Source organism: Lathamus discolor, chromosome 3, assembly GCF_037157495.1.
Source record: "Lathamus discolor isolate bLatDis1 chromosome 3, bLatDis1.hap1, whole genome shotgun sequence".
Lineage (NCBI taxonomy): Eukaryota > Metazoa > Chordata > Aves > Psittaciformes > Psittacidae > Lathamus > Lathamus discolor.
In genome coordinates, this window is record NC_088886.1 from 2035228 (window position 1) to 2061682 (window position 26455).

Below are 26455 nucleotides of genomic sequence, written 5' to 3' on the forward strand. Positions count from 1 at the left end.
GCAAGCACGTGCAAGCCAGGTTATGTCATCTGGATCCAGGGTGGCACTGCGGGGCTGCACATCTGGAGCTGGGGCGGCGCCAAGGGTGAGCACATCTGGCTCAGATAGCACATCTGGAGCCAGGGCAGTCGGGGTGCAGGCATCTGGAGCCAGGTGGCACATCTGGAGCTGGCACGGCCCATTTAGTGCTGGTACAGCACATCTGGAGCCAGCACAGCACATCTGGGTGTGCTGCCGCGTGCCTCCAGCCACGGAGCGTTGCAGCAGCTCCCCAGCACCCATGCAGCCCCAGCCTTTTCCCAGAAGGGGTGTCGCAACCCCCCCATGCTGCTGGTTCCCCTATGTCCCAGCCCATCACCGCTCTGTCTGGTGCCGGTTAAACTCGTGTCTCCTCATCACTTCCTGAGTGGCCACAGGGAGCCGCGGCTCCGAGCCCCGATGCAGCCGGGCCTTGGGCAGGAGGGGAGCAGTGGGAATGCTCCTGCGGGGCCCTTCCCCATGGCTTTCTCTTTCCCATCCTTGGAAATTCCGGGTCCTTTGGCCTTCCTCCGGGGCAGGTTACGCAGGGGAAAGCCTCGGCTTCCCCAGCTCCATCCCGCATCCGGCTCCCCTTGGGGCACTTGGCGATTTGCTCGGATCCTCCCCATAGCCTGGGGCCAGGCTGAGAGAGCTGGGCTGGGTCAGCCTGGAGAAGAGAAGGCTCCTGAAGGGGAGACCTGAGAGCAGCTCCAGTGCCTGAAGGGGCTGCAGGAAACCTGGAGAGGGGCTTGGGACAAGGGCCTGTAGGGCCAGGCCAAGGGGAATGGCTTGAACCTGCCCGAGGGGAGACTGAGCTGAGCTCTTAGGCAGAAGCTCTTCCCTGTGAGGGTGCTGAGGCGCTGGCACAGTGCTTCCATGGTTCTGCATCCAAAGGTGGGAATTTTGCTGCCACGGAGAGTCCTTCCGGAGGCTGGCATGGTACAACACGGCACAGCACAGCACAGCAGGGCAGGCTTCTCCCAGCACGCCCCAGGAGGGTGCCTTCACCGCTCAGTGCCTGTTTCCATTGGGATCCAGGATGTTCCCAGCCTGTTTCCAGCTTTCCACATGCTGGGGTGCACCCAAGCAGCAGAGAACATGGGCAGGGGAATGTGGGGCCTCTGCAGCTGATTGCATCTCAGACACTTCCTCACTGCCGGCACAGACCTGCCTGCCCCTGGCCCCGCACCAGCACCGGATCCAAATCCTGCCATCGCCTCTGCGCCCGGAGACCTTCCCTCGGCCTCATCCCGGCCTATGGAACCCGTTTTATCCCTCCCCATCCTTGGATGTGCACAGCACGCCGGGGTCACAGCCAGTTTGGCACCGGGGGAGCCCTCTGCCTGCGCCGGTGGCCAAATGAGATTGAGTGGGATTAACGGAACGTTTGTGATCCGTGGTGGGCTCGCCTCTGGCTGGGAATGCTGGAATCACTGCACTGAGTCACAGGCTTGGTTTAGCAGGAAGGAAAGGTCGGGCCAGGGCGGGATTTGCTGCCAAAGTGAACACTTGTGTCATACCCGGAGTTGTGCTTGGCACGGGGGATGCAGGGGACATGGGTATGCCCATCACAAGCACTGGGCATGTCTCCTTCTCACCACGTCTGCAGCTGCATCTTCTGCTGCCAACCAAACCCAAAGGGTCCAAAAGTCTGACCCTAAACCCTCCGTCGTGACGTTTGCGCTGTGGGTGCTGCTGGGGGACGAGGGTGCTGCACCCATGGGGGCTCCCCGCACCCTGATGGGGTTCCGCGTGTGCCAGCAGCTCTGCCAATCACTGCGGGGTCACCAGCGCTGCCAGCGGGGACGGATGTGCTGGCGGAAGGGCAGGCTGGGGAATGGGGGCTGCTTGCGTCAATCCCTTGGCGCTGGGGCCCGGGCAGGATCAGGTTCCTCTGTGCTGCTGGAGGAGTAAACACCTCCCGGTCCAAGCCCGCGCTGCAGCTTGATAAGGATGGACAGGACCTGGGGCAGGAATGAGGAAGGTGGTGCCAAGGAGAGAGCCTTTGAGTGTGGTCCTTGGCCGGGCTCAAAGGGCATCCTCAGTATGGGAAAGGTGCTCCTGGGGTTTAAAGTCGCCCTGTTCTTGCTGCAGCTCAGTGTGAGCCGTGCTGGGAGCAGCCCCTGCTCCTCCTGCTCCCCTTTGCTGGGAGTGGGGTGGCAGCAGGGATACGGGGTAAGAGAGGGGTTTGCTAGGAAAAGGAAAGGGAAGGTCAGGCAGAGGTTTTGCTTTCAGCCCGCAATGGCAGGGAGGGAACGTGCTGGGGCGAGCAGCAGCTCGTGCCGTGGGGTGCTGATGCTCCATTCGACGCTGGAGGGTTGGTTGTGCCCGGGCAGGTCTGGTTGAGCAGGGAGATAATTGGGAATAGGAAGTTTTCCAAAAGGGGATGTTTCCTCTGCCAACAGCACCATGGCCAAGGGCAACAAATACCCGCAGCCACTTTACCTCCAGAGCGCTGTGGCTGCTGGGCTGGGCCCATCCGACTTTAGCTCGTGGAATCATGGAATGGTTTGGGTTGAAAGGGATCTTGGAGATCATCTTGTTCCAACCGTGCCATGGGCAGGGACCCCTTCCACTGGAGCAGCTTGCTCCAAGCCCCTGTGTCCAGCCTGGCCTTGAGCACTGCCAGGGATGGGGCAGCCACAGCTTCTCTGGGCACCCTGTGCCAGCGCCTCAGCACCCTCACAGGGAAGAGCTTCTGCCTAAGAGCTCAGCTCAGTCTCCCCTCGGGCAGGTTCAAGCCGTTCCCCTGCAGCAGAGCCCCCCCGCCGCTCTGCCCCATGCACCCCGCAGGGCGCTGCTGCCTCCCCTCCAACCTGCCCCGGGTCGGGAATTCCCTCCCACGGAGCCCGTCCCGGGGGCAGGTTTCACCTCTGGAAGGGAGAGGCCGGAGCCAAACGCGCGGGGTCACCCGAGGGCAGCCCCCGGCTCGGCGCTGGCTGCCTCAGTGCAGCCGGGCCTGCGCCCGGCACAGCGGGGTGCCCCTTGCGGGGGCCACCTTGTCCCTGCAGGGACCCCCACCGCGCAGTGCCCTCCCCCAGGCCCCTGTGCAAAGCCTTCCCCCTCACCCCGACTGCTGTGTGATGACCCCCTATGCCATGCCCCCCATGCAATGCCCCCTATGCAATGCCCCCATGCAATGCCATGCCCCCTACGCCATGCCCTCCATGCAATGTCCCCCATGCAATGCCATGCCCCCTATGCAATGCCCCCATGCAATGCCCCCCATTCAATGCCATGCTCCCCATGCCATGCCCCCATGCAATGCCCCCCATGCAATGCCATGCCCCCCATGCAATGGCCCCCATGCAATGCCCCCATTCAATGCCATGCCCCCATGCAATGCCCCCATGCAATGCCATGCCCCCCATGCAATGGCCCCCATGCAATGCCCCCATTCAATGCCATGCCCCCATGCAATGCCCCCATGCAATGCCATGCCCCCCATGCAATGGCCCCCATGCAATGCCCGCATTCAATGCCATGCCCTCCATGCCATGCCCCCCCATGCCATGCCCCCCATGCAATGCCCCCCATGCCATGCCCCCCCATGCAATGCCCCCCATGCAATGCCATGCCCCCCATGCAATACTATGCCCCAACCCAGACCCCCGTGCAATGTCCCCTGTGTGATTCCCCCCCTTACCGGACTCCTGTGCGATACCCCCAATGCCCCCAGCACCAGACCCCCGCTCAGTGACTCCCTATGCAGTAACCCCGCAGCAGACCCCGGTGCCGCACTCCCCGCTCCAGAGGGAGCACGATTCCCTGTGCAATTCCCTGCTCCCACCACCAAAGACCCCCCGGGATGCTCCTCCCGTGCCGTGCCCCCCCGTGCTCTCCCCCCTGACCCCCACGCGATGCCCCGCTCCATGCAACGCCCCCGCTGCGGTCACCTCGACCCCAGCCCTAGCTCCCCGCCCCGCCCCGCCCCAGGCCCCGCCCCCGGCCCCGCCCCGGCCCCGCCCCCGCAGCCATGCCGCCGCGCAGACGCCCGGTGTCCGGTGCCGAGGGGGGCGCCCCCGCGGGAGCCCCCGCGCGCGGCGATGCGGAGCGGCGCATGGCGCGGTGCGCGCGGCCGCTGTCCGCGGCCTTCTACGGGCTCAGCTCCTGCCTCATCGTGGTGCTCAACAAGAGCGTGCTCAGCACCTACCGGTAACGGCGCCGCCGGGCCTGCCCCCCCCCCCCCCCCCTCCCCCCCCCGCCCCGCTCCCCGGGTACCGCCGCGAGCCCCCCCCTCCCCCCCCCGGCTCATGGCGGGGCCGCGGGTCTGGGGGTGCTGCCCCTCCCCCGCCCCTGTGCGCGCGGGGGGGTGCGGGGCTGATGGGGCCCCCCTCCCCCCCCCCCCCCCCCGGTGCGGGTTCCCCCTCCCGCCGCGTGTGGGGTGCCCCCCATGTGGGTGCTCCCCTTCCCCCCATCCCAATATGGGTGACCCCTTCCTTCCTTTGCCCCCTGTGTAGCTGCCCCCCCCTCTTCCTTCTCTGCTTCCCCCCTCAGTGCCGGTGCCCCCCTTCTCCCCCCATCGCTGGTTCTCCCTTCCTTTTAGGTGCCCCCTTCCTTCCCTTCACCCCCAGTGCAGGGGCCCCCCTTTCTCCTTCCCCCCCCTTGTGCAAGTGCCCCTCTTCCTTCCTTCCGTCCCCCCTAACGTAGGTGCCCCCGTTACTCTCACACCCAAATGTAGGTGCCCCCTTCCCCACCCTCATGGGGTGTCTGCCTCCCCGCGATGTGGGGTTCCCCCCGCATGTGAGTTCCCACTTTCTTCCCCTCCTAATGTAGGTGCCCTTCTTCCTTCCCCCCCCCCTTTATATAGGTGCCCCCTTCCCCCCCGATATGGGTGCCCGCTGATGTTTGCTCTCTGCCCGCAGGTTCCCCTCCTCTCTATGCGTGGGGCTGGGCCAGGTGAGTGGGGTCCCCCTGCATCCCCCTACCCCGATCCCCCCCATGCAGGGGTTGCCATGGGGCTGACCCCCCCCCCCCCCCGTGCTCTGTTGCAGATGCTGGCCACGGTGGCGGTGCTGTGGGCAGGCAAGGCGCTGCGGGTGGTCAAGTTCCCCGACCTGGACAGGCACATCCCGCGGCGGGTAAGGCCCTGCCGTGCCCCGAGGCCACGGCGATGGTCTCAGCCCCTCTGCCTGCCCTCGGCTCCACCGGGGTGTTTGGCACTGGGGTGCTCGGTCTCCTTGTCCTGGGAGCCTGTGGCAGTGGAACTGGGGGGGGGGGGAATAATACGTGTTGCTAAGATAGGGGTGCTGCTGGCTTCTTTCCGTTGCTCACTCGTGTGGTATCCCGCTTACAATATTCTAGACGTTTCCTCTACCTCTCCTGTATTTTGGGAACCAGATCACAGGACTGTTCAGCACAAAGAAGCTCAAGTATGGATGGCTTTTCTCTATTGGGGGGGGGGGTATAAACTGGGGTGTTTTGGGGGGCCTGGTGCTTGTGGGGAGCTGCTGCCAGCCCTGAGGCTTTGCAGGGGTGAGGGTGACCCGAGCAGGAGCCGCTCGGGGCGATGCGGTTCCTTCTCTGTCCACACTAAAAGGAGCCATGTGTGCGTTTCCATGTGCTTTACCCCAGCCAGAGGCACTGGGTCACCCCTGGGTGGGGGTTTGGGGCTGTCCCCGCGGTCCCCCACGCTGGCAAGGGCTGATATAGGGGATATCTTTTGGGGTGTGGGGGTAACACCGTTTCCATAAGGAAGCCGCAGGGTTTCCAGTGGCTCCGTGCTCCAGAGGTGCGTTTTGCTGACCCTCATTCCTCTCGCAGCCTGCCCATGTTCACTGTCCTGCGACGCTTTTCCATCCTCTTCACGATGTTTGCCGAAGGATTCTTACTCAAGTGAGTGTTCCCAGCCCCATTCCGTGGTGCCGGGTAGCGTCAGAGGATGGGGTAAAGCTCCCAAGGCCTGGAGGTGTTGGGGTGATGTGCGGCGTGTGAGTGAGCTCTTGTGTGTTGGGATATCCATGTGGTCAAGGGGTTTGGCGCTGAGCCGGGGCTTGGGGATGACGGCGGGAGGAGGAAGCGGATGCAGGGAGCTGCAGTGTGTTACGTGGTGTGTTACTTGCCTTGATCTGCTCAGCCCGTCTCTGGTGTGCCTGGAGGGAGCGGGTGAGACGAGGTGCTGTGCAGGGAGGGATGGATGCACTCTGGCCCTGCAGGGTGGGTGTGGAAGCGGAGGGTGCCGTGTCCACCCCATCTCATGGCTCGCCCCTGCCCCGTGCCCAGTTGAGCCCTTCTCTGCAGCAGGCAGAGTCATGGTGCTCTGGAAGTGCTACTTTACTGGCCACATAAGTGCTCAGTTGATGGAGCGCGGCCAGAGAAGGGAATGGAGCTGGTGCAGGGCCTGGAGCACAGCAGTGATGGGGAACGGCTGAGGGACCTGGGGGGTTCAGATGGAGAAGAGAAGGCTCAGGGGGGACCTGATGGCTCCCTACAAGTGCCTGACAGGAGGATGGAGCCAGGAGGGGCTGGGCTCTGCTCCCAAGGAACAAGGGACAGGACAAGAGGAACCGGCCTCAAGCTGCACCAGGGCAGGTTTAGATGGAGCTGAGGAACAATTCCTGCCCCAGAGGTGCTCAGGCATTGGAACAGGCTGCCCAGGGCAGGGCTGCAGGCACCGGCCCTGCAAGTGCTCACACAGCGTGGAGACGAGGCCTCAGTGCCATGGGGCAGGGGTGGCCTTGGCAGGGCTGGGGAATGGTTGGACCTGATCTTACTGTTCCTTTCCAGCCGAGCTGACTGCATACACTCGCACCTCACCGATGCCAAGTCGTGTTTGTTTTTAAATCACAGAGATAATTGTGTAAAACCGTCCTGTTTTCACTTGCTGCAACGCTTTGCTTGCGGTGTTCTCCCCCTCTGTACGTGCCGGGAGGAAAATCTTCTCCCTCTGTTCTCGCAAGAATTCAGTGCAGGTTTGTGCTGCCTCTGTCTTTAGGAAGAAGTTCTCTTGGGGTATTCAGATGACGGTATTCGCCATGATCATCGGTGCCTTCGTAGCTGCCAGGTGAGCTCCCCGTTTGCTGTCCCCTCTCCCGGGGCTCTGAAGGGTGCCGGACAGCAACGCCAAAGGGAATCCGGCACCATGGTGTGCTCCAAGAATAGACAGAGGGATTGCTGCCTCCTTCTCTCCCCCCCGGACATGCTCTCTAGTAGGAAAGAATGTTTCACCGACCCAAATCCCAGCCCTTCCTCCCATGATTAACTTTTTCTGACAACTTGCTGGCTAAACAGGAGGTGGAAGGAATCTTGCAAGTGCAGCTTCAGACTTTAACTTCGTTTTTTTTCCCCCTCTCCTTTCCCAGTGCTGACTTGGCATTTGATCTGGAAGGATATATTTTCATCCTGATTAATGATGCCTTAACAGCTGCAAACGGGGCCTATGTGAAACAGAAGCTGGATTCAAAGGTAGGCTGACCTTTGGTGCTGGGCACTGCAGCGTCGCTGCTTGGTTCGGAGAGCGTTAGCCCATCCCTCTCCCAAAAGCTCCTGTCCAGAAGGTTTGGCAATACCTTGCAGTGCCAGTGCTGCCAAACGGCACCAGTCAGAGCCACGTCCCTGTGCTGGTTATGACCGCAGCCTCTTGTGACAGCAAAGAAATAGCATTTTGATTGATGCAGACCATAAAGGCTGTTGCAAACTTGTTACCTGAGTCTGTTATTTGTATTTATATATATGTGTGTGTGCATACACACACAGAGCTATATTAATGTGTATATATTAAAATATGTAAAGTTATAAGATATAAGGAGGAAATTCTTTCCTGTTAGGGTGGTGAGACACTGGAATCGGTTGCCCAGGGAGGTTGTGAGTGCTCCATCCCTGGCGGTGTTCAAGGCCAGGTTGGATGAAGCCTTGAGTGGGATGGTTTAGTGTGAGGTGTCCCTGCCCATGGCAGGGGGGTTGGAACTGGATGATCTTGAGGTCCTTTCCAACCCAAACCCTTCTATGATTCTATAAATATCTGCATTTATATAGAGAATTATGGAATGAATCAGAATGGTTGGGGTTGGAAGGGACCTTAAAGCTCATGTAGTTCTGACCTCCCTGCTTCCAGTATGTATATGTATATATGTGTGTATATATCTCTCTATATATATAGAAATCTATATATATGTGTATATAAACATTATATCTGTATCTGTATAGTCAGAAAAACATAATATCTATATATAGATATTTATCTATACAGATAGATATCTACATATCTTTGTAGATATATATATAGTTATATAGCTATATATTTAGACAGATCCATATAAAACCACCCTCCAACTCTTCTGTCTCTGAGAATCCCCCATGGATTCAGCTCACAAACCCAGTCTTCAGCAGCACTATGAATAAGGTTTTATGTTTCTGTTTGGAGCCAGCTTAAACACACAGATGTGTCTTGTTTCTAGGAGCTGGGGAAATACGGTCTGCTCTATTACAATGCACTGTTTATGATCCTGCCCACCTTGATCATTGCCTACTTCACTGGAGATGCGCAGAAGGTAGGATTCCTGCCCCAAAAGACTACCATCTTTATTGGCACAAGAATTTAGGGGCAGAATGGGTTGCTGAGAAGAATGTTTTACTGTTCCTTATAATGTGCTTTGCTGTAACGTAGCCTTCTTAGGAAAAAATGGGAAATACTCAAAATGAGAAACTATAAAGTTGTTTATTAGCCCCAGTTTGCTCATAGGAACCACTTAGTGCCTGAGGGAGGAAGTTAGGGCAAAGGATAGGAGAGTAACCACCCCAAAACCATGTAAGCAGAAAGGAACTCAGCCTTATGCCGGACTTACTTTAATTCCACAAAGTTGCTCCATTCAAGCATTTTTGTAACGTTTGCATGGGGAAGTGGAAGAGCAATAGGTGAGACAATATTATTCAGAACAAGGAAGTTGAGTGTTTTCAGGATGAGTTTCTTCAAACTCCCTTGTGCCCTTCCCTCTTGCTGAGACAGCTGAGGTGCTGTAGGGGTCAGTTTGCTGGTGCTGCCTCATCAGGGCATGGTCGGATTTACATGTGGTTACATATATGTTACATTTATATCGTAGTATAATAATATTAATGATTTCACATTATTAATTATTAATAATAGCAATAATTAGTATGAATAATTATTACTATTCTGATGAATAATTATTGCCTTAGCTTATGTGCAGCCATACTCGGTTGCCTCTCCTGAATAAGAGCACTCCCTTTTCACTCCTGCACGGGTGGGCATCCCTCTCCATGGTTAGTAAAGGCAAATGTTGAAGGCTGGAGGTGTTGCTGGTGCCCCATAGACACCCCTGTCTGTGCCCCCCAGGCTGTACCCAGAGGGCTTTTCTCTCATTAGGAGCTTAAATCCCTAATGATGGCCCTCAGTAAGCAGCCACTAAGATAAGGATCTGTGATTAGTGAGGAGAGGTGACTGCTGAGGGTGAAGGGAGCTCAGACCCTGCCCTAGATAAGGGTTGACTTTGCCCGAGGGGAGACTGAGCTGAGCTCTTAGGCAGAAGCTCTTCCCTGTGAGGGTGCTGAGGCGCTGGCACAGGGTGCCCAGAGAAGCTGTGGCTGCCCCATCCCTGGCAGTGCTCAAGGCCAGGTTGGACACAGGGGCTTGGAGCAAGCTGCTCCAGTGGAAGGGGTCCCTGCCCGTGGCAGGGGTTGGAGCTGGATGATCTTGGGGTCCTTCCCACCCAAAGCAGGCTGGGATTCTATGATAAAGTGCTCATTTATAGGCAGGAGCTGGCGGGCAGGGAGCAGGATGTTGCTCTGGGCTGCACTGTGCAGCCTCTGTTCAGCCCGTGGAGAAATCTCCTTTATTTTTAGGGTTTTTTCCTCCCCTGACCAAACTCCTCTCTCCCTGGCCGAGCTCCTGGCAGCCGGAGGCAGACAAAGATGCGCTTGTTGGGGCTGCTGCCAGGAAACCACGTTTGCAGCCTCATGAAAACCCCCCTTGTGCAGGGCGTGCAGCCGGACATGTCCTGGGGCAGAGCAGGGCTGGGGGCTGCGTCGTCGGGGGGTCACGCTGGGGAGAGGGGGGGTTGCATGGGAAAACTGCCCCCATCCATGTGTTAACTCTTGTAGTTCATTAACAAGCATCAAAGGCAATGATTGTTATGTGAGAGGCAGAAATGGGGGTGCTGATGGTGGCAAGCAGAGCCCTGCATATAAAAGATAACTCCTGGGGGTTCCATCCCCCTGAGCGTGCTCTGCCCCAGGCTGAGCAGCCCCATCTTGATGAGCTTTATGGTCCCTTCCAACCCAAACCAGTGTGTGATTCTATGGTACTGTGGTTTATAACATATGTGTGAAATCCTCCTTCACGGGGAGGTGCAAAAGAGCTCCTTGATTTGGAGGTGACGCTGACGTGGACAGCCTGAGGACATCACCCTGAGCCATGTTAGGGTTTGTTTCTTCCTGCTGTGACGTGAACACCAACATCAGGAGCTTGTTTCTTGTCTTGCTGTGAATTACTGCATTTCCTTTTCCTCCTCTAAGGCTTGGGGTGTGTTTCTTGCAGGCGATGGAGTACCAGGGCTGGGCAGACACGTTCTTCATTGTGCAGTTTATGCTGTCGTGTGTGATGGGGTAAGGTCATCCCCTGCTGTGGTGGTGGGTGCTGCCATTTGGTGGTCTGAGCCATTCTGCGTTAAAGAAATAATAAATCCTTAGTCCTGATGGGGACAACATCGCTGAGAGCTGTGGCAGATGGAAATCATTTCCTACCCTGCTTCAGTGCAGGTTTAGCCTAAAAAAGCAGTGGTATAAATACCACTATGGGTGAGATGGGTGGTGATGCACAAAGCGTGTCCTGAAAGCTGATGTTGGCTCTTCCTCCTGCAGGTTTATTTTGATGTACTCCACGGTTCTTTGCACTCAGTATAATTCTGCTCTTACAACTACAATAGTTGGCTGCATTAAGGTAAGTGGCTTTCCCTGCTCCTTGTCCATCCAGCAAGAGCCCTGAACAGCCTTCGGGCATCCACAGCATCCCTGCAACTGCTTCCACTAAGCATCCTTATGGTGCATCCACACTGTGCATCCCCTGGCTCTGCCTACACAAGCACAGGGGCTCTGGGGCTTTCCTCAGGTGCTGCACAGGGGGCAGGACCGCTCCAGTGGGATTCATTTTTTAATGCATTCATTTCTTTGCTGCTGCCTGGAGTAGAGGCATACTCTGTGCATGGTTGCGTGGCAAGGAGCTGTGTGTGGCGCTGAGTGTGGTTGGTGCACTCAGCTTCCCCGGGGTTAATGATGTGGAAAACACCCAGAAACAGCTACAGCCCCTGTCATCTGCTGGGTCATTGTGGCCCAACAAGCCCATTGCATGAATAGATGGATGCTCCTGGGTGTTACGCTGGGTTTCAGTGCCCAGCAGTGGGTGCTGAGGCTGCTCTGGGTGGAGCCTCTGTTCAGCAGCTCTAAACCTGCCCATCCCTGGCAGTGCTCAAGGCCAGGTTGGACACGGGCTTGGAGCTGCTCCAGTGGAAGGGGTCCCTGCCCGTGGCAGGCGTTGGAACTGGATGAGCTTTAAGCTCCCTTCAACCCAAACCATTCCACGATTCTATGAATCCAGCCTTGCCAGCACTTGACTGTTCCATGCTTCCTGCACCAGAGGTTTCGTGTTTCCGTAGTGGTTAATGCATTGAGCGTAGGCTTGTCTGGGGCTGTACAGAAACTTGTGCTCTTGCTCCTCATATCTTGTTCCTTTGCAGAATATTTTAGTAACCTATATTGGGATGTTTTTTGGAGGAGACTATATTTTTACATGGATGAACTTCATTGGTCTAAATATCAGGTAAGAACAACTTTGTTCATAGGTTTTTGTTATGATTTTAAGGGAAAACTGCTGTCAAACTGGAATGGTTCGACAGGCTCCAGGCTTCTTTCAAAGAAATCCCTGTGGAATTGTTATCTATCTGTGCTGCAGCAGAGGAGCCAGCATGGTGTCGACCCATATCTTGGAGCCTGAGATGAGTCCAGCACCACTCGGTCCCTCCCCCCAGCTCAGGCTGGAGGAGCTCCTGGATGGACTTGGGTTGTTTTAAAGTCTGGAGAATGCATGAGCATATTTTAGCAGCAAACTGAAGCTGTTCTCAGTGTTGCAGTTGAGAATCCTGTAATTAAGGCAGCAAAAGAAGCATTCTTTGGCTTATTTCAGCTGTGTTTTAGCACAGCTTTGGGGAATGTTGCCTTTCTGTGTTGTGAAAAGTCTCCTTGTCCTTCAGCAGGATCCCTTCAGCGGGTCCAGCACCAGGTTAGGGACTTGGGGTAGCAATGTTTGGGCAGGAATTAGACCAAATACCTTGTCTTAGGAGGCAAATGGAGAATTTATTTGCCAGTTGATGCTTGCAGCAGATCCTTGACCATGGTTTCTGTCTCATGATGTCTCCACTCATTTTGCAGTATTGCTGGAAGCCTGGTGTATTCCTACATCACTTTCACGGAGGAGCAAAAGAGCAAGGAGTCCGAAGCTGGCAGCAAGATGGATATTAAAGGAAAAAGCTCCGTTTGACCAAGCAGAGGCTTTTTTGGGAAGCAATCTATTTCTGCTCAGCTGATCACGGGCAGAATGTGGGAAGGAATCCAGACATCTGCCATGGAGTAACAGTGATGCTCTTAATTTGCACAATCTCGATGGCTGCCTTTACAAATCATTGGGAAGATAACTACACGGTGAAGAAGACATCTAAATCAGACTGATCATGAGGAATTAATGGGGTTTTAATCACGCTGAGATTTGGCAGAAGTGATTGGCACAAGCAGCATGTGTTTGAATCATGGAGGACTGTGTTGGCTCTGAGGGCTGTACCTGAGCATCCTCGACCACATCCTGTCTTGGTGCAGCCACCACCAGGGTGGATGCTGGGTCTGCTGATGGTGCTTTTATGAGGCTTAGGGACATTCCCAACAAGAAGGTTTTATATCTCCCACCAGTGCACTTGGCAGGGCCACAGCCTCCCTCAACCCACCCCAGGGTCAACACACTTTGGATTTGGGAAAGCTGCTGGCTGTGCTGGGCCAGGGACCCTCACAGGGTGCTTTGGATCAGTGGGGAGCAGATGCAGAAAATCCACTGCTCCTGCCGTCCTCTTCCCACCCAGAATAATCTGGAAGAGGCCCAGGGACTTGAATCCTAGAATCCCAGAGTAGTTTGTGTTGGAAGGGAACTTAAAGCTCATCCAGCTCCAACCCCTGCCACAGGCAGGGACGCCTTCCACTGGAGCAGCTTGCTCCAAGCCCCTGTGTCCAACCTGGCCTTGAGCACTGCCAGGGATGGGGCAGCCACAGCTTCTCTGGGCACCCTGTGCCAGCGCCTCAGCACCCTCACAGGGAAGAGCTTCTGCCTAAGAGCTCAGCTCAGTCTCCCCTCGGGCAGGTTCAAGCCATTCCCCTTGGCCTGTCCCTACAGGCCCTTGTCCCAAGCCCCTCTCCAGGTTCCCTGCAGCCCCTTTAGGCACTGGAGCTGCTCTCAGGTCTCCCCTTCAGGAGCCTTCTCTTCTCCAGGCTGCCCCAGCCCAGCTCTCTCAGCCTGGCTCCAGAGCAGAGCTGCTCCAGCCCTCGCAGCAGCTCTGTGGCCTCCTCTGGACTTAACAAGTCAATGGGAGCTGCCTGGGGTTTTGAGGTGTGGGGTTGGTCCCTGCAGCACTGAGCACCAGCACTTCTGCTTTGGCCAAGCCCCGTCCTGCAGGTTGCAGGGTTTTTGATATTAAGTTGGTTTTGGTTTGTGACCCGTAAGAAGAATGGGGGTTTTAATATGTTGGGCAGTGTTAGCTGATTTTTAAAGGTTGTTTTACACAGCACTTCTTTCTAGGTCTCTTCTTGGATTGTCTTTTGGTTTAAAAAGGATTGTTTATAACTTTGGTTAAAAACACAATTTTGGTAAAACCGTATTTATGAATTATTTTGTATACGCTGCTTTGGTAACCAGGAAAACAGCTTCAACAGACACTAGAATTTGTTTCTGGAAGATACTTGCTAAAAACATAACTGCTGTTGGGCAAAGCTGCATCTATGGGGGTGCTTAACACTGAAATCCTTACATGTGATGTGGATTTCTGTAGCAGTGCTGCAAAAGCCTCATGTGCTGGTATGAGGCTGCTGCTGCCTGCTCCAGAGTCCCACTTCACCTGCGAATTCCTTCTGATTTTGCCACATTTGCTTGTCATTTGGCTGTGCTGAGGCAGCTGCAGTCAGGATGTCCATTCTGTCTAAAGCTCTGATGGGTTTTGCGGTTATTTTTTGAATCTGCTGGTTAGATTTGTTGGTCCAAATGGTAAGATATTTTTTAAAGCTTATTTTGTCTGTAACCAGGCACCCTTCAGTGCCAGGCTCTGGATGGTATTGCATACACTGGGAAAGCAAACAGAGTTCCTACCATGCTATTTTCTATGCTATTTGTCAACTAAAATTGTTTTCTACATAGAATCTATTTACAAAATGACCATTTTAGTGATTAAAAGGGTGACCTTTTGATTTGAATGTATGCAGGCTTTGGATGTCAGTCAGTAATGAGAGCAAAAAGAAGTTTATGTGCCTATGTATTTTTGTACTGGCTTCAAATAAACCAGTGTCCTTCCTTCCTCCTGCCCTGCTCCTCCTGCCACGAGCTGGCCTGTGCTTCCCTAGAGCAGCAAGAAAAGGCTGGAGATGGTGACAATAACAGGGATGCAGCAGGTTTGTTGTCCCTTGTGTGTACGGGTGGAGGGAGTGGGGGGTGAGGGAGGTCTCTTGGGTTTTCAGCTTTGACTCAGAAGTTAAAATTAACTAAGTAACAACCCACAAAGAAGTAAGTCATAGCCCACAGCTCACCCATTGCTGCCTCTCCTTGATGTCAGCACCAGCCTTCCTTTATGTGATGCTGCCTTTACATTAAAGCCCACAGGTCTCTGGGCTGCCTCTTCAGCTGCTCAGCTACCACCAGTCCTGGGCTGCTGCTGCCCTGGGCCAGTGTTAGGGAAAATGGATTCAGGAGCAACCTTGAAAGAAAGAAACAGTGCAAAGTTTAACCAGAAAAGGGTATTTTGTTTCTGTGGTTTTCACCAAGCTGCTGCAACGGGGTGGGTTCTTCACCTCCTCCCTAAGCAGAAATCCTCTATGCCATGCTTTGAGCAAAAAAACTCAGGAATTGTTTCTGCAGACAAGTTATGTTTAAAAAATAGTTTAATAAGCTTTTTCAGAATTGCAGACGGAGGGAGGGGGATAAGAGAAGGGAATTACTAACAGTGCAAAATTACTATGTGTGGAAAATGTATAAAACTAACTCGTAAGTTTTGTGTGTGTGGTTGGTTGGTTTTATAATATCCCATTTAATCCTTTAGGAAGCCCAGCAATGAGGCTGACTCTGTTGAACTGGGCTCTCCATGCAGACTGCAGTCTTAAAGCACTTCATCATGACAGCACTTCCAAAACACACCCAACTCGTGATGTGAGGCTTCAGCGCAGTTTGGAAACAAGGCTCCGAGCTCCAACCTGCACCAAAGGCTTTGCAAATGAAATCAGAGTTACTTTAGTTCTAGGCTTTTAAATAGCTTTAGTAGTGCAATGACTTATCAAGTTATAGTGGCTGCGGGTTGAAGACCATGAACAAAGTCTTGTATAAAACACCAGCATAAACAAAACCTAAATCAGAATTAAATATTCTTAAAGTCTAGCTGAGCATTACAGAGCTGCTGATTATGGAATGTCAGGTGTCTCCTATGCATCACCAAAAGGAAGGTAAGATACAAACCAAAGCAACAGTCCTGAAGATATACACGGTGCTGTATTTCACACACAAGCCTGAGACAATTGACTATCAGGTTGTGGAAGCAAACAAAACTGTATCAGAATAAAACTGAAAATAGAACTCTAGTTGCAAAAGAAGCACTGCACCACCGTCAGTCTGAAACGGTCTCAAGCCCATCCATGATCCAAGGCTGTGATGCTTTGGGTTTGATGAACCAGACTGGGAAGTTAACAGCAACCTCTTACTAAAGCAATCACTTCATTACTTGATGAACGCAGGCTGTAGTTAGCAAACCTCTCTGCTGTGCCTCTCCATGTGAACTGCTGGCTAATTCTAGGCAGATGTCACTTTCCACACGTCAGCTGGACCAGTCAGAATGGATCATTCACAGCACTTCTGGGAACAGCAGGTTAACAGCTCCTGCAACCCATCATGGTGACAGAACCAGGCCGGATCCAGAGGATTTGGCTCATTAATGACCATAAAGTCCACGTTCACATAGGTGAAGAAGAAACTAAACCAAACAAAACCTTTAGCAGTTGGGTTTTAGGGTGATAAATCAGTTTCAAAGCATAGGACCATACATTTAAAACCGGAATCATAAAGACTCATAAATGTGAAAATAACCCATTAAAAAAGGCCAGCATGCCTGTAAGCCACAGAAGGAGGAGAACACAAGATGACAAATTATACAAATGAACAATTTTCCTATTTTTTTAAATATAGTAGATGTGGCTTTAAAAATAACAACAAACCAAAACACTGGTATAAAAAACTTCTCCTATTTCATGGATTTGAACCCTACCTGAAATACTCTCACATTCTGCTAGTGGGATGGTGAGCATCACACCCTCCACATACACTATAACGAATCCTCCTTTCTCCTACCTTAAGCTTAAAATCCGTACCTACTCTCACTTGTTACATGTGAAGCTCTATACACTGAGTGTATCTTCTATGCCAAATACGTGTATATGATGCTCCTGCTCCCACTGAAACACCCATCCAGACAAGGCCCACTGGCTGTCAGACATTCCAGCCCAGGTTCCTGGCTGCATGTCCATTTCCAGGCTGTACAGCCAGAATCCCTTCCCACTTCCCTACCCTTCCTGTGCTTGGTGAAATGTGGAAGATGACAGTCTGCAAAGAAAGCAGAGGATGAGCTAACAGCTGATCTTGGTGAAGCATTTAGCTGAGGTGAAATTTAGCTGAGTTCAAAAAGAAAAGAGACCATGGCTAAGGGAAGCGAGGGACTTTGTGCAACGCAAGCATCATGCTTAACACATCCTTAGCATTACTATTTGCCATAAAAAGTAAGAAAAATCATAGTTTTCAAAATCAAATGACTTGTAACCATTCTTGATGTCAAGTGTTGACTGTTCTCTGATAAGAAAATAACATGATGGTGGCTAAAAAGCATCTTTTAAGTCGATTGGTTTGGTTTAGGGGTATTTTTTGTCTTTTTTTTTCCTAGAAAAGACTTCAGCAAAACAAAAGGAAGCTGACATTAGACTCAGGATATCAATTCTCTCATAAAAGTTTACCAACTGTACAAGTTAAGAAAATTATACAAGCTTTTGTTTTAAGAAAGGACAGTTCAATCAAGACATAAGTACTGTAAAAATCTTTCAAAGGCTACAAAGGAATCTGGAAAAATACAGAACGTATTTCTTTAGCCCAGATAAAGAATATGGAAAGACATCATTGATGTCAACAATTTTACATAGACAAACCTGACCTGGTTTATTTATTTACCTTTTAAAACTTCTATATATAAAAATAGTTGTGCTCATAACTTTCAGGATTCGTAAGGGTTCCTTAACAACGGGATGGTGCTTTCCTCTCGCTCTCGGTGCCTGCTCTGATGTGTGTCTTCTAGTTCATTTTAACTTCCTGCAAGGTTTGAACCAGCCCCTTGCTTCAAATAGGATGCTTTGTTCACTTGTACAATGCTTACATGGTGTATTGCACACAGAAGTTTCTTTAAATGGATCAGGCTGCGAGTATTTTTGTACGAACTCACTGATTTGTTTCACTAATGTTTTTAAGAGCCTTACTGTTGCTCCCAGAACTGCAGTTGCCAGCTCTGAGAAACAGAATAGTCTCCTACTGCTCTTCAGCACTGAATAAATCCCCAAAACTCATCATATCTTAAGAGCCACCTAGAAGGTAATAGGAAAAAAAATCTCAGCAGATTGCTTTAGGGAACTGGATTTTGCAAGGTAACCCATCAACCCTGAAAATTTTAGACACCCAAAATTTACTCCAAAGAATAAACTCAGCTCCTAGCACTCAGTCATCCAAAGTTTCTAGTTCTTCAAGCTTCCCGTGTGAATTTGATTCTTGGAAGAACTCTGAAGAACCTGGGCTCTCTTTGCCATTGCTGTTAATTCTTCTTCTTTTTAGAGGTCTTTCGTTTTTTTCTTCAAAATCGTTCTCGTTTCTTGAAGCTGAATGAGCAAGTTTTGGGTCGAGGGAAAGGTTCTCAGTCTCATACCCATTTGTATCCAGATCCGTGTGAGGTGTTTTCTTCCCACTGGTAGGTCCATTTACATGCAATCCTTCAGTTTTCGCTTCATCTTTGTTTGGTATCTCACCTGGGCCATTAGCAGACACCCCTGTGTTCCAGAGACACAGTGTAAGGCACACAGTAGAAGCATCACCAGTAACAGTACAATCTGAGACAGGTCAACAAAGCAGAAGTGTAACTACCCCATTCAACTAAAAAGCCAGTATTGTTCTCCAGATCCTTGCTGTGTGATGGACAAGTGATTTATTTGCATACAAATGACAGACTTATCACATCAGAGTTTCTGGAAGCCTTTACAAGCAACACAGCCAAGAAAATGTCCTGGAATCCCCTAACTGTACAAGCTGCAGGTGGACTGTCCTCACCTGGGCACTTCCCATAGCTTCCTCTTGGCTTTTACCACCTGAGCCACCCCCAAGTTCCTTCCTCCTCCTGCTACTGCTTTCACCAGCTCCTTTGAAAAGGCTGTCCCTTGCTTTTGAGGTTTTCTTCGCACATGAGTTATCTTGTCCTGGCCCTTTTTCCCATTCCTAACTGGCCTTCAATGCCTCACGCCTGGTAAGAACAGCCAGAGGTGCTCCTGACACAGGCAATGAAGTAGCACTAACGCTACACAATAGCCCAGTTCCCATCTTGGTCCCTGCACTGGCTAAATGCAAACGTGTAGCTGTTTTAGAAACATTTTGAACTTGAAGGTGCTAGCACCTTGGAAAACATTCAAAGCTACACTAGGTTTGTTTCTCCCAGGTGGCTTGTCACCTCTGATCATCTGGCAACTGTTTCAGAGGGACAGGGCAGGCACTCACCATTCTGATTGCTGCTGCTGGTTGTGCTGTCTTCCCGCTCAGACTGGCTGGTGCTGCTGTTGGAAGTTGTAGGAGGAGGGGATGGAGCTCTACTGGATGCAGCACTTTCACTTTCATCCAGGAGACGGTCCATATAATCCCTACACAACAGAAACAGCACATTCAGCTCTGCCTTTGCAGTGTGAAGTACTGGTGTTATTTGCACATAAATATTCCCTGTACATACTGCAAGTGTGACCAAGTCTCATTTTAGATCTGTTGAAATGCACAGGCTTATCTTGCAAAGTTGACAACTTCAGTATCTCCTGGGTTAACTTCCCCAGGTATGGTTTGTCCACAGTAACCATGTGTTTACTGACCAACCTCACAGCCAGCTTCTATAAATTCAGCCTGGGCTTACACTAAGTCCCGTAAGATCATGCACAAGCAGGAACTTCAATCTGCTGTGACGCTGTGGACTCTTTCAAGGAGATGCTCTCAGGCAGCTTTGTACTAAGTTCTTGCAATTTGCTGCAGCAGCAGTAACATACCATTAAGGTGTAAAGCAACACCATACCATTAAAGTAAGTTTTGTGCACGTACAGCCTCCACAAGGCCAAAGTTAAAAGGAAATGAAAAGCTTCAGAGTGAAAGACGATTTCCGTATCTGAAATCTATTACAGTCCTACAATTTAGGTCACTAATAGTAAATCTCTTATGAAAGATTTAAACAAACAAAGCTGGCTGGTAAAGCCCTTACAGTACCCTGGATTAGCTCCAGGAACAGCACAGCCTCACACATAACTATTCTGGAACTGATACTGCACCCTAAATTCCCACATCTATCTGCAAAATCAGTCAAGAATAGACAAGTACAATCCTTAATGGCACTTCGGTTCACCACATGCAGGTAACTGCAAAAGGATCGGAGAATGTTTGAAGTGATTAACAACCCAAAATGTCCATTTGGAAAAAAATAAGATGGAAGAAAAGGGGGAGACAGACAGTCCCGGAGAACCCGTTAAGAAATTAGCAGCTTCTCTGTAACAGTCTGCTTTACAAAGCCACAGATGGCAACTCTTAATGTCATACTACAAGTTCACTTCAGTGGTCCAACAGAGTTCAAACCATTGAAAGAAACACTGATATTACACAGAAGGATCAACAGAAGCCAGGAGCAAACTAGAAATGAAAAAAAAAACAGTAGAAAGACTTGGAAAAAAGTCAGCGGAAGGAGTGGGATAGTAAAATCACTGCACTGGAATGAAGGGCAGAAGAACATGTTGGCTCACTTGCCCAGATTTGAGAGAAGAGAATACTCAAGTTACACACATCCCCTCTCTGCCTATTTGAGATGAGAATGGGGAAAGGAGCACTGTACACCCAAAAAAGCTCCAATATGGAGCACTGTGCTGGCCAGCTCTTGCCAAACACCACATTCCGAGACTATAGTACAGCACAAATCCCTCCTGAAACTTGTGACTAATGCCTCTGTATAAAACATGTCTTTAAAGTAAACCAAGCATTTAGAAATAAACCCACATATTTGCAGAAATGTTACATTTGTGAAACACTTCAGCAGCAAAGAAGCTAAATTAAATAGCTGCTCAAAGCAAATTGTTGGCCTTACACCAAATAAATCTACTTTAGAAGCCAGATTATACTTTTCTCACACCTTGTCTGGCTTCCTGCTGCAAATCAGGACTATGGAATCCCCCTGTTGCGATGCCATTTCATATGAGAGCAGTATAAGATGAAAGATTTAGATGCAACATGTAAAAGCACATAGAAATAATGCACATCTTACGTTACACCAGGGTGAAGATTGTATTTCTTCTTTCCAAATCGCGTCTGCTGCGCAAAGAAATCATAACGCTCTGATTTCTTCCACATGTAATAAAATGCTACACACTCACCAACTGATCGTGTTCGTACCTAGGAAATAGGTGCCATGCAAGTTTGGGTGAATTTCAAGATCTTTTTTTTTGCCAAAAAGCTACTATTTAAATCAAAAGGTGGGAAATTCAAAGTCAATGCTTCTTTAGACAAAAGAGGAAACAGTGGAAACTATTGACTCAAAATTCCAGAGGCCCAGAAATGGAGATGTAAAGTTTAATAGTGTTTTGGAGGATAATGAAGATATCCTGAGGTGCTGCAAGCAACAGCTTCAGGAGCAATATTCAAGTCTCTTTCAGTGGTCCACTCAAGATCCAAGTCAAAGACCCTAGGGATGATGTAGGCACAGAAGGATTTTTGCACTTCCCTGAACTTTGGGTTCCCAGGCACAGTTATAAAGGATTCTGGACTTTGAGAAACCAATTTGGACATATATATATAGGAAAAACAGAAGAAGTAAATAATTTGTGAAGGAAATTGAGGGTAAGATTTCATTTATTATTACATTGCTTTAAATAAAATGTGAGAACTACGCTTAAAATCAGTTTTACCTTATTTGCTTGAATCACATGAAAATCCTTGCCATAGACTTTCAGCCCTTGTTCAAAGTTCCTGCATTCTTCTTCTGTCCAAACAGATAATTCTTCTATAGGACGAAAATGCAGTAAATAAAACACTTAACCAAAAAGCATACGGTCAATAGAAGAAAATTTCAGTGACAGCTTCTTACACCATCTGCTGACTCAATGAGATCCACCTCCAGAAACTTCACTTACTGATACCAAAATGAAACTCTCCCTTCTCTAGTGAGTAGGTGGGCAATTTGGCTGCCTTCAGGAGCTTGTCAGCAGGGACTGTTATAAACTTCAGCCCTGCCACATGGGGAAAATAATGAGGCAGCAGAAAAGAAGAAGAAGGGGGTTGAAACCTGCTCTTACCCTTCTGCCCCTACAGCCATAGGAAGCAGATATCCTTCAAGCCAGGACACAGCACAAAGGAGTTCATGCTGTGGACTCAGACTGATTGCTGGTAGTTGGTAGAAGCATGGGAAAAGGAATGAGGAATGAGATCTTCTTTACTGATGGCAAGAGCCAGCAATGACAGGCTGTTAAATCCAGGCAGGTAGTATAAGAAACTGTGTTGCTCACACTATTGGATGGGAAAACTTGGTCCCACTGAAGCCAGAATAAACCCCTAACAACTTTCAGCTACACTTCTAAGAACTTACTATAATTTGGCCTTATTGATTGTTAAGGTCAAGAATAAGGTTTAAGATAGTGGGAGAACAACCTAATCTTCTCTATTTGATCATTCTTGTCATGTGATTTGCACAGGTCTGAAAGCAGAACCAACAGATCAATGTGCAAGGAAAATAACTTGTGTCTTCTCTTAGTTTCTTGTTCCTTTGAGTGTAAGGATCAATACCAAACCAGGAAACGCTGAAGGCTCCCAAAGCATCTTTAAGACCAGGGTCTTTTTAGTGTTGCACTTTGTTAAACAAAAGGTTTAGATGCTCATTCTTCTTTATTTAGAATTGTGCATTATTTCATTTTTTATTTCATGGTTGTTCCATTAACTTTGATGACTGAAAAGGTCTAGAAGAACAAAGAAGAAATGTGCCCAAGGAATGCACAATTCAGTTCCTAAGAAGTCGTTTTAAATTTTAGCCTGTTATTAAAGTCACAGATATAAACCCAAGCTCTACTGGCAGGAAGTGAATTTACAAACCCGCTTTGAGCAGGTACCTGTTCATACTACATCTGCTGATTTCAATCTCCCAGAGAGTAGTAAGAGATTCACTGAAGGTGGCATTTAAATGGGCACTGGTGTATATGGCTTACAAGCAGTCAAGTTCTAATAAAACTTCTCAGCCTGCTGACAGCAACACCTATGCAACAAATAAAACCAGAGTCTAACAATATAAGCTTAACTTTCAGTATACACCCACCTCTGGCTGCTTTCACGTTAAATCTCAGCCTTCGTAATGATTCTTCAGTATCAAAATTGCACTTAACCAGTTCATACAATGCCTGGAAAGATGAAAAGACACACATTTAACATTCCAGATACCACTCCATTTACATTGTGCCACTGAAGCACACTTAGTAAATCACTAATACTTATTAAGAATAAACTCTTTGAATGAATGAAGTATAGTTTAAAACAGCACAAAGACATATTTTGCCTGCTTCAATTCCCAAATCTCTCATTACTTAACCAAGAATACATCCAGGCAAAGGATTTTAACATTTTTATCCACTGCATACATTTGGAAAATTGATGGTTTCTTTGTATGAAGAAAACAGTAAGTATGCATTCATACAGCTTTAAAAAGATTTATAACTGAAAGAAGCCATCCATACACAATTATTTATAGCTAAAATAATGCACTGATGCATAAAGCAACATTAAGCCAAAGTTAATAGTTTAATATTTATGGAGAGGTAAAAAACCCATCACATTTCCATTTCCACAAGGAATAATAAAGCTGTTTTGAATACAATTTTAGTTCTTGGGAATGAAATAAAAAAAAGGGATAATTTATTCTGTGATATTAAACTACAAATCCTCATTATTCTTATATACCTGCTCATTGTCTTTAATATGTGATCCTTCAGGAATTGCATCCAGGCCTTTCTCATCACCCGTACGCCTTGATGCTTCATTTAAGAACTCGATCACTTTATCTTCTGGTAAGAAGTCAGGATTCCAGAGCAGCTGGTCATCATTTTCATACACTGAATTAACCACAGGAGAAACACAAGCAAGTTAAAACAATATGGAAGTTTATTTTCTTATAATGCTAGTGATTATGAAGCCTTGGAAGACCATTAGAGCACCAACACTGATCCAGAACACACATAAGGACAGGCAAAAGGGAGTCTCAGGAATGCTGTGATCCAAATGACTAGGATACTATACCTTAAACTGTCTTCAAATCTCTGTCATAATCCACGCTCTAGATTCTAGGACCTATTTATGATATTCCAACTCCACCCTCCCTGTCCTCCTCTTACAACCAGGAGGTAGCAGCACTATCTGACACAGTCCTGAATGATCGACCGACCCATCCATCCATCCATCCATCCATCCATCCATCCATCCATCCATCCAGCCATTCATCCATCATGCCTTTTTCCCTAGGCAGCACAGTTTTGCTGCTGGCAGTCAACAGGCATGGAAAACTGTTCCAGAAACTAATCATATCTGTTTTCTTGCAAGACAATTGGGATCAGTCATGTAAAACCAAAAAGCAAGACACCAAAAATGATGCTAAAAAGAGTGCCAGGTGCCTGGACCACTAAATATCAAAGTCTCAGCCAACATGGCTGGCAAAGCCAGCAACAAGGTCCACTGCTTCTCCACGGAAAATGACTCCATCCAGATCCCAGACATTCTGACGTCAAGCAGCTCCTGAAAGGAAACTTTGCAAAGACCTTCCTACTACTTCCAAAAGATACTTCCTAAAACAGAATCAGATCATGGGGTTTAAATACTACCAAATCTCTGCTGTTCTTTCAGAGCTTTTGCATAAGCTTTCAGACCAGGGAAGCCACGATAAACAGAAATTAACTGGAGAAACACAGCCAAATGATGTATCCTTCCAATTGCCTTCCATTTTTAGTTTTCAAGAGCCTAGAAGCTTTGCAGGATTAAAATACAAGTACAGCTGAATCAAAGCAAATTCAGGTCATTAAAAAATCTAGAATGAGGAACCTTGCTTGTGGCCCAGTCTTCAGTGAAAGATAAACTTACAAAAACGAGATTCTATCAGCTTGGTAAGCACCTCTGACAAAAGGAAGGTGGGGAAAGCATGGTCACCATGGAAAGGGAAGACACAGTAGCATTCTATGCAGGTGGAAAAGTCAGAGTGGTGGCTAGACACATCTCTGCTTGAAAAGAAGTATTTTTAACAGGAAAACAGACTACAAATAACAACCCAAAGCTGGTAAGGAGAATTATGAAGCGTCTTGCAAAGAAAGACAGTTTCATTTCATGAACAACCCACTCTTTGGCACCAGCTCCCAACAAATTTCTGGGAGCTTTTTGCTTCAAAGGCATCAGTCCTACTCTGATGTTTGCTTGCTCATTCAAGAAAAAGGTTCCAGGTTTCTCAGGATTCAAACTCCAGAAGAAACAACAATTCTTTTCAGGAGGTGACTGATAATCAGTTCTAAGTCTCCCTTAATGATGAAGCTACATGCATGGTGGTGCTTATGAATGACAGTGGCTGGTAAGTCTCAAAACAACTTTGAGACTTGCAGTTTTCAGAGCTATCCTTTGATTTTTCAAGCCCAAGCCTTCTGAAAACTTATATTTTAACTCCATAGTAACCTGAATTTGTTTAGTAGCAGCCAGGTCTCCAGACATACTTCTCAGAGAGAAGCCCAGTAATTAGCCCAGTGTAGATCCCATGGTCGTGCTTTCCTTGCACCAGCATGCCAGAACACATTCTGAAAAGCAGTGTGGTTATTCTTCAGAGTTCCAGCATTTTTGTGCTGTTGCTTACAGGACTGGATATGAAAGGACTAACCACCTTGGGAATTTTACAGTCTGAATTTCCCCTTCATTAGCGACCAACTAAGATGATGTGATATGTACATGAAAGACATACTCTCAGACATTTATTTTCCAACTTTTTCAGCTCCATTATTAATATTCCAGTTGGAGTCCTGTCAAAGATTACATCCAAAGCACAGCAGAAAGGAAAGAAGTATCTGAAGATATATATATATGTGGTATATAAAACTGGAAGTGCCCTAGTATGATTAGTGAACCTATAACTTTTCCCCTCAGTGGTTTTGCCCATGACGTAGGTTCTTTGTTCTGCAAAGAGCAGTGTGCAAGCCTATGAAAACCTGTTTTATATGGGTTACTGCAATGCTCAAAGCAGCTATATCTTTTTTACTGCTGGAGGCCAGAAGCCATTTAGAGCTGAGTAAGTACCAGGAAAAGCAGGTGACCAGTAAAGCGTAACTTACTGCATTTAGGCAAACAACATAGTTTGAGCTCTATTATCAGACAAAGCAGGAAAGCTTGTAAAGAGCAACTTCTACACAGCTAAAAAGCAGATGCTTGCTAATTTGTATATTCAATGGAAGCTCCTGACTTCTTGCATAGCTTTAAATTCCATTCTCTTCAACCTCTCTGGCTCTCCAGAGCTGACAGAATCCTGCTCTAAAATCAACAGCAGGACTGATGCTCTTCCTACTCAGTTCTTAGCTAAATCAGTCTATAGTGTAGCTACTGCAACCTGGCACCTGGAGCAAGACAACTGCTACTACCCGAGTACATACTCACATACTAGGAAGGCACTGAGTTTTCTGCTGGTTAAAGAACTAACTTATATAAACCTACAAAAGAGGCAGTCTCAAACTGACCCGAGTGTAAAGAAATTCTTACTAATGGGCTGAATAAGGAGGGAAATTTGCTTCTTTTATGCTCACAGCTGGGTTTAAACTGGGTCTACCCTTCCTGACTTGATTATATTGACAGCATACAGCCAAACACTCCGGTTGTGAGGGG

General features: G+C 49.0%; 2 protein-coding genes across 7 annotated transcripts in view; one reads left to right on the top strand and one right to left on the bottom strand.

The window, feature by feature from the left end:
- The first annotated feature begins 3988 nt into the window (after positions 1-3988).
- On the top strand, positions 3989-13295 carry SLC35D1 (solute carrier family 35 member D1). Its single transcript, XM_065673098.1, has 12 exons — positions 3989-4173; positions 4884-4917; positions 5013-5099; positions 5323-5390; positions 5782-5853; positions 6953-7021; positions 7320-7422; positions 8415-8507; positions 10511-10578; positions 10834-10912; positions 11706-11788; positions 12397-13295. The coding sequence occupies exons 1-12, from the start codon at positions 3995-3997 to the stop codon at positions 12503-12505; spliced, it is 1044 nt and encodes a 347-aa protein (XP_065529170.1). The 5' UTR covers positions 3989-3994; the 3' UTR covers positions 12506-13295.
- A 1840-nt stretch (positions 13296-15135) lies between these two features.
- The window catches only part of MIER1 (MIER1 transcriptional regulator), a 64520-nt gene continuing 53200 nt past the window's right edge, over positions 15136-26455 (bottom strand). For all 6 annotated transcript variants that reach the window (XM_065673097.1, XM_065673094.1, XM_065673095.1 and 3 more), the window contains 6 exons: positions 23516-23667; positions 22878-22959; positions 21481-21575; positions 20841-20968; positions 19055-19194; positions 15136-18336 (listed from right to left, as the gene is read on the bottom strand). In XM_065673097.1, the coding sequence (XP_065529169.1) occupies positions 18011-18336; positions 19055-19194; positions 20841-20968; positions 21481-21575; positions 22878-22959; positions 23516-23667 (923 nt within the window). In that variant the 3' untranslated portion in view covers positions 15136-18010. The remainder of the gene's footprint in view (positions 18337-19054; positions 19195-20840; positions 20969-21480; positions 21576-22877; positions 22960-23515; positions 23668-26455) is intronic.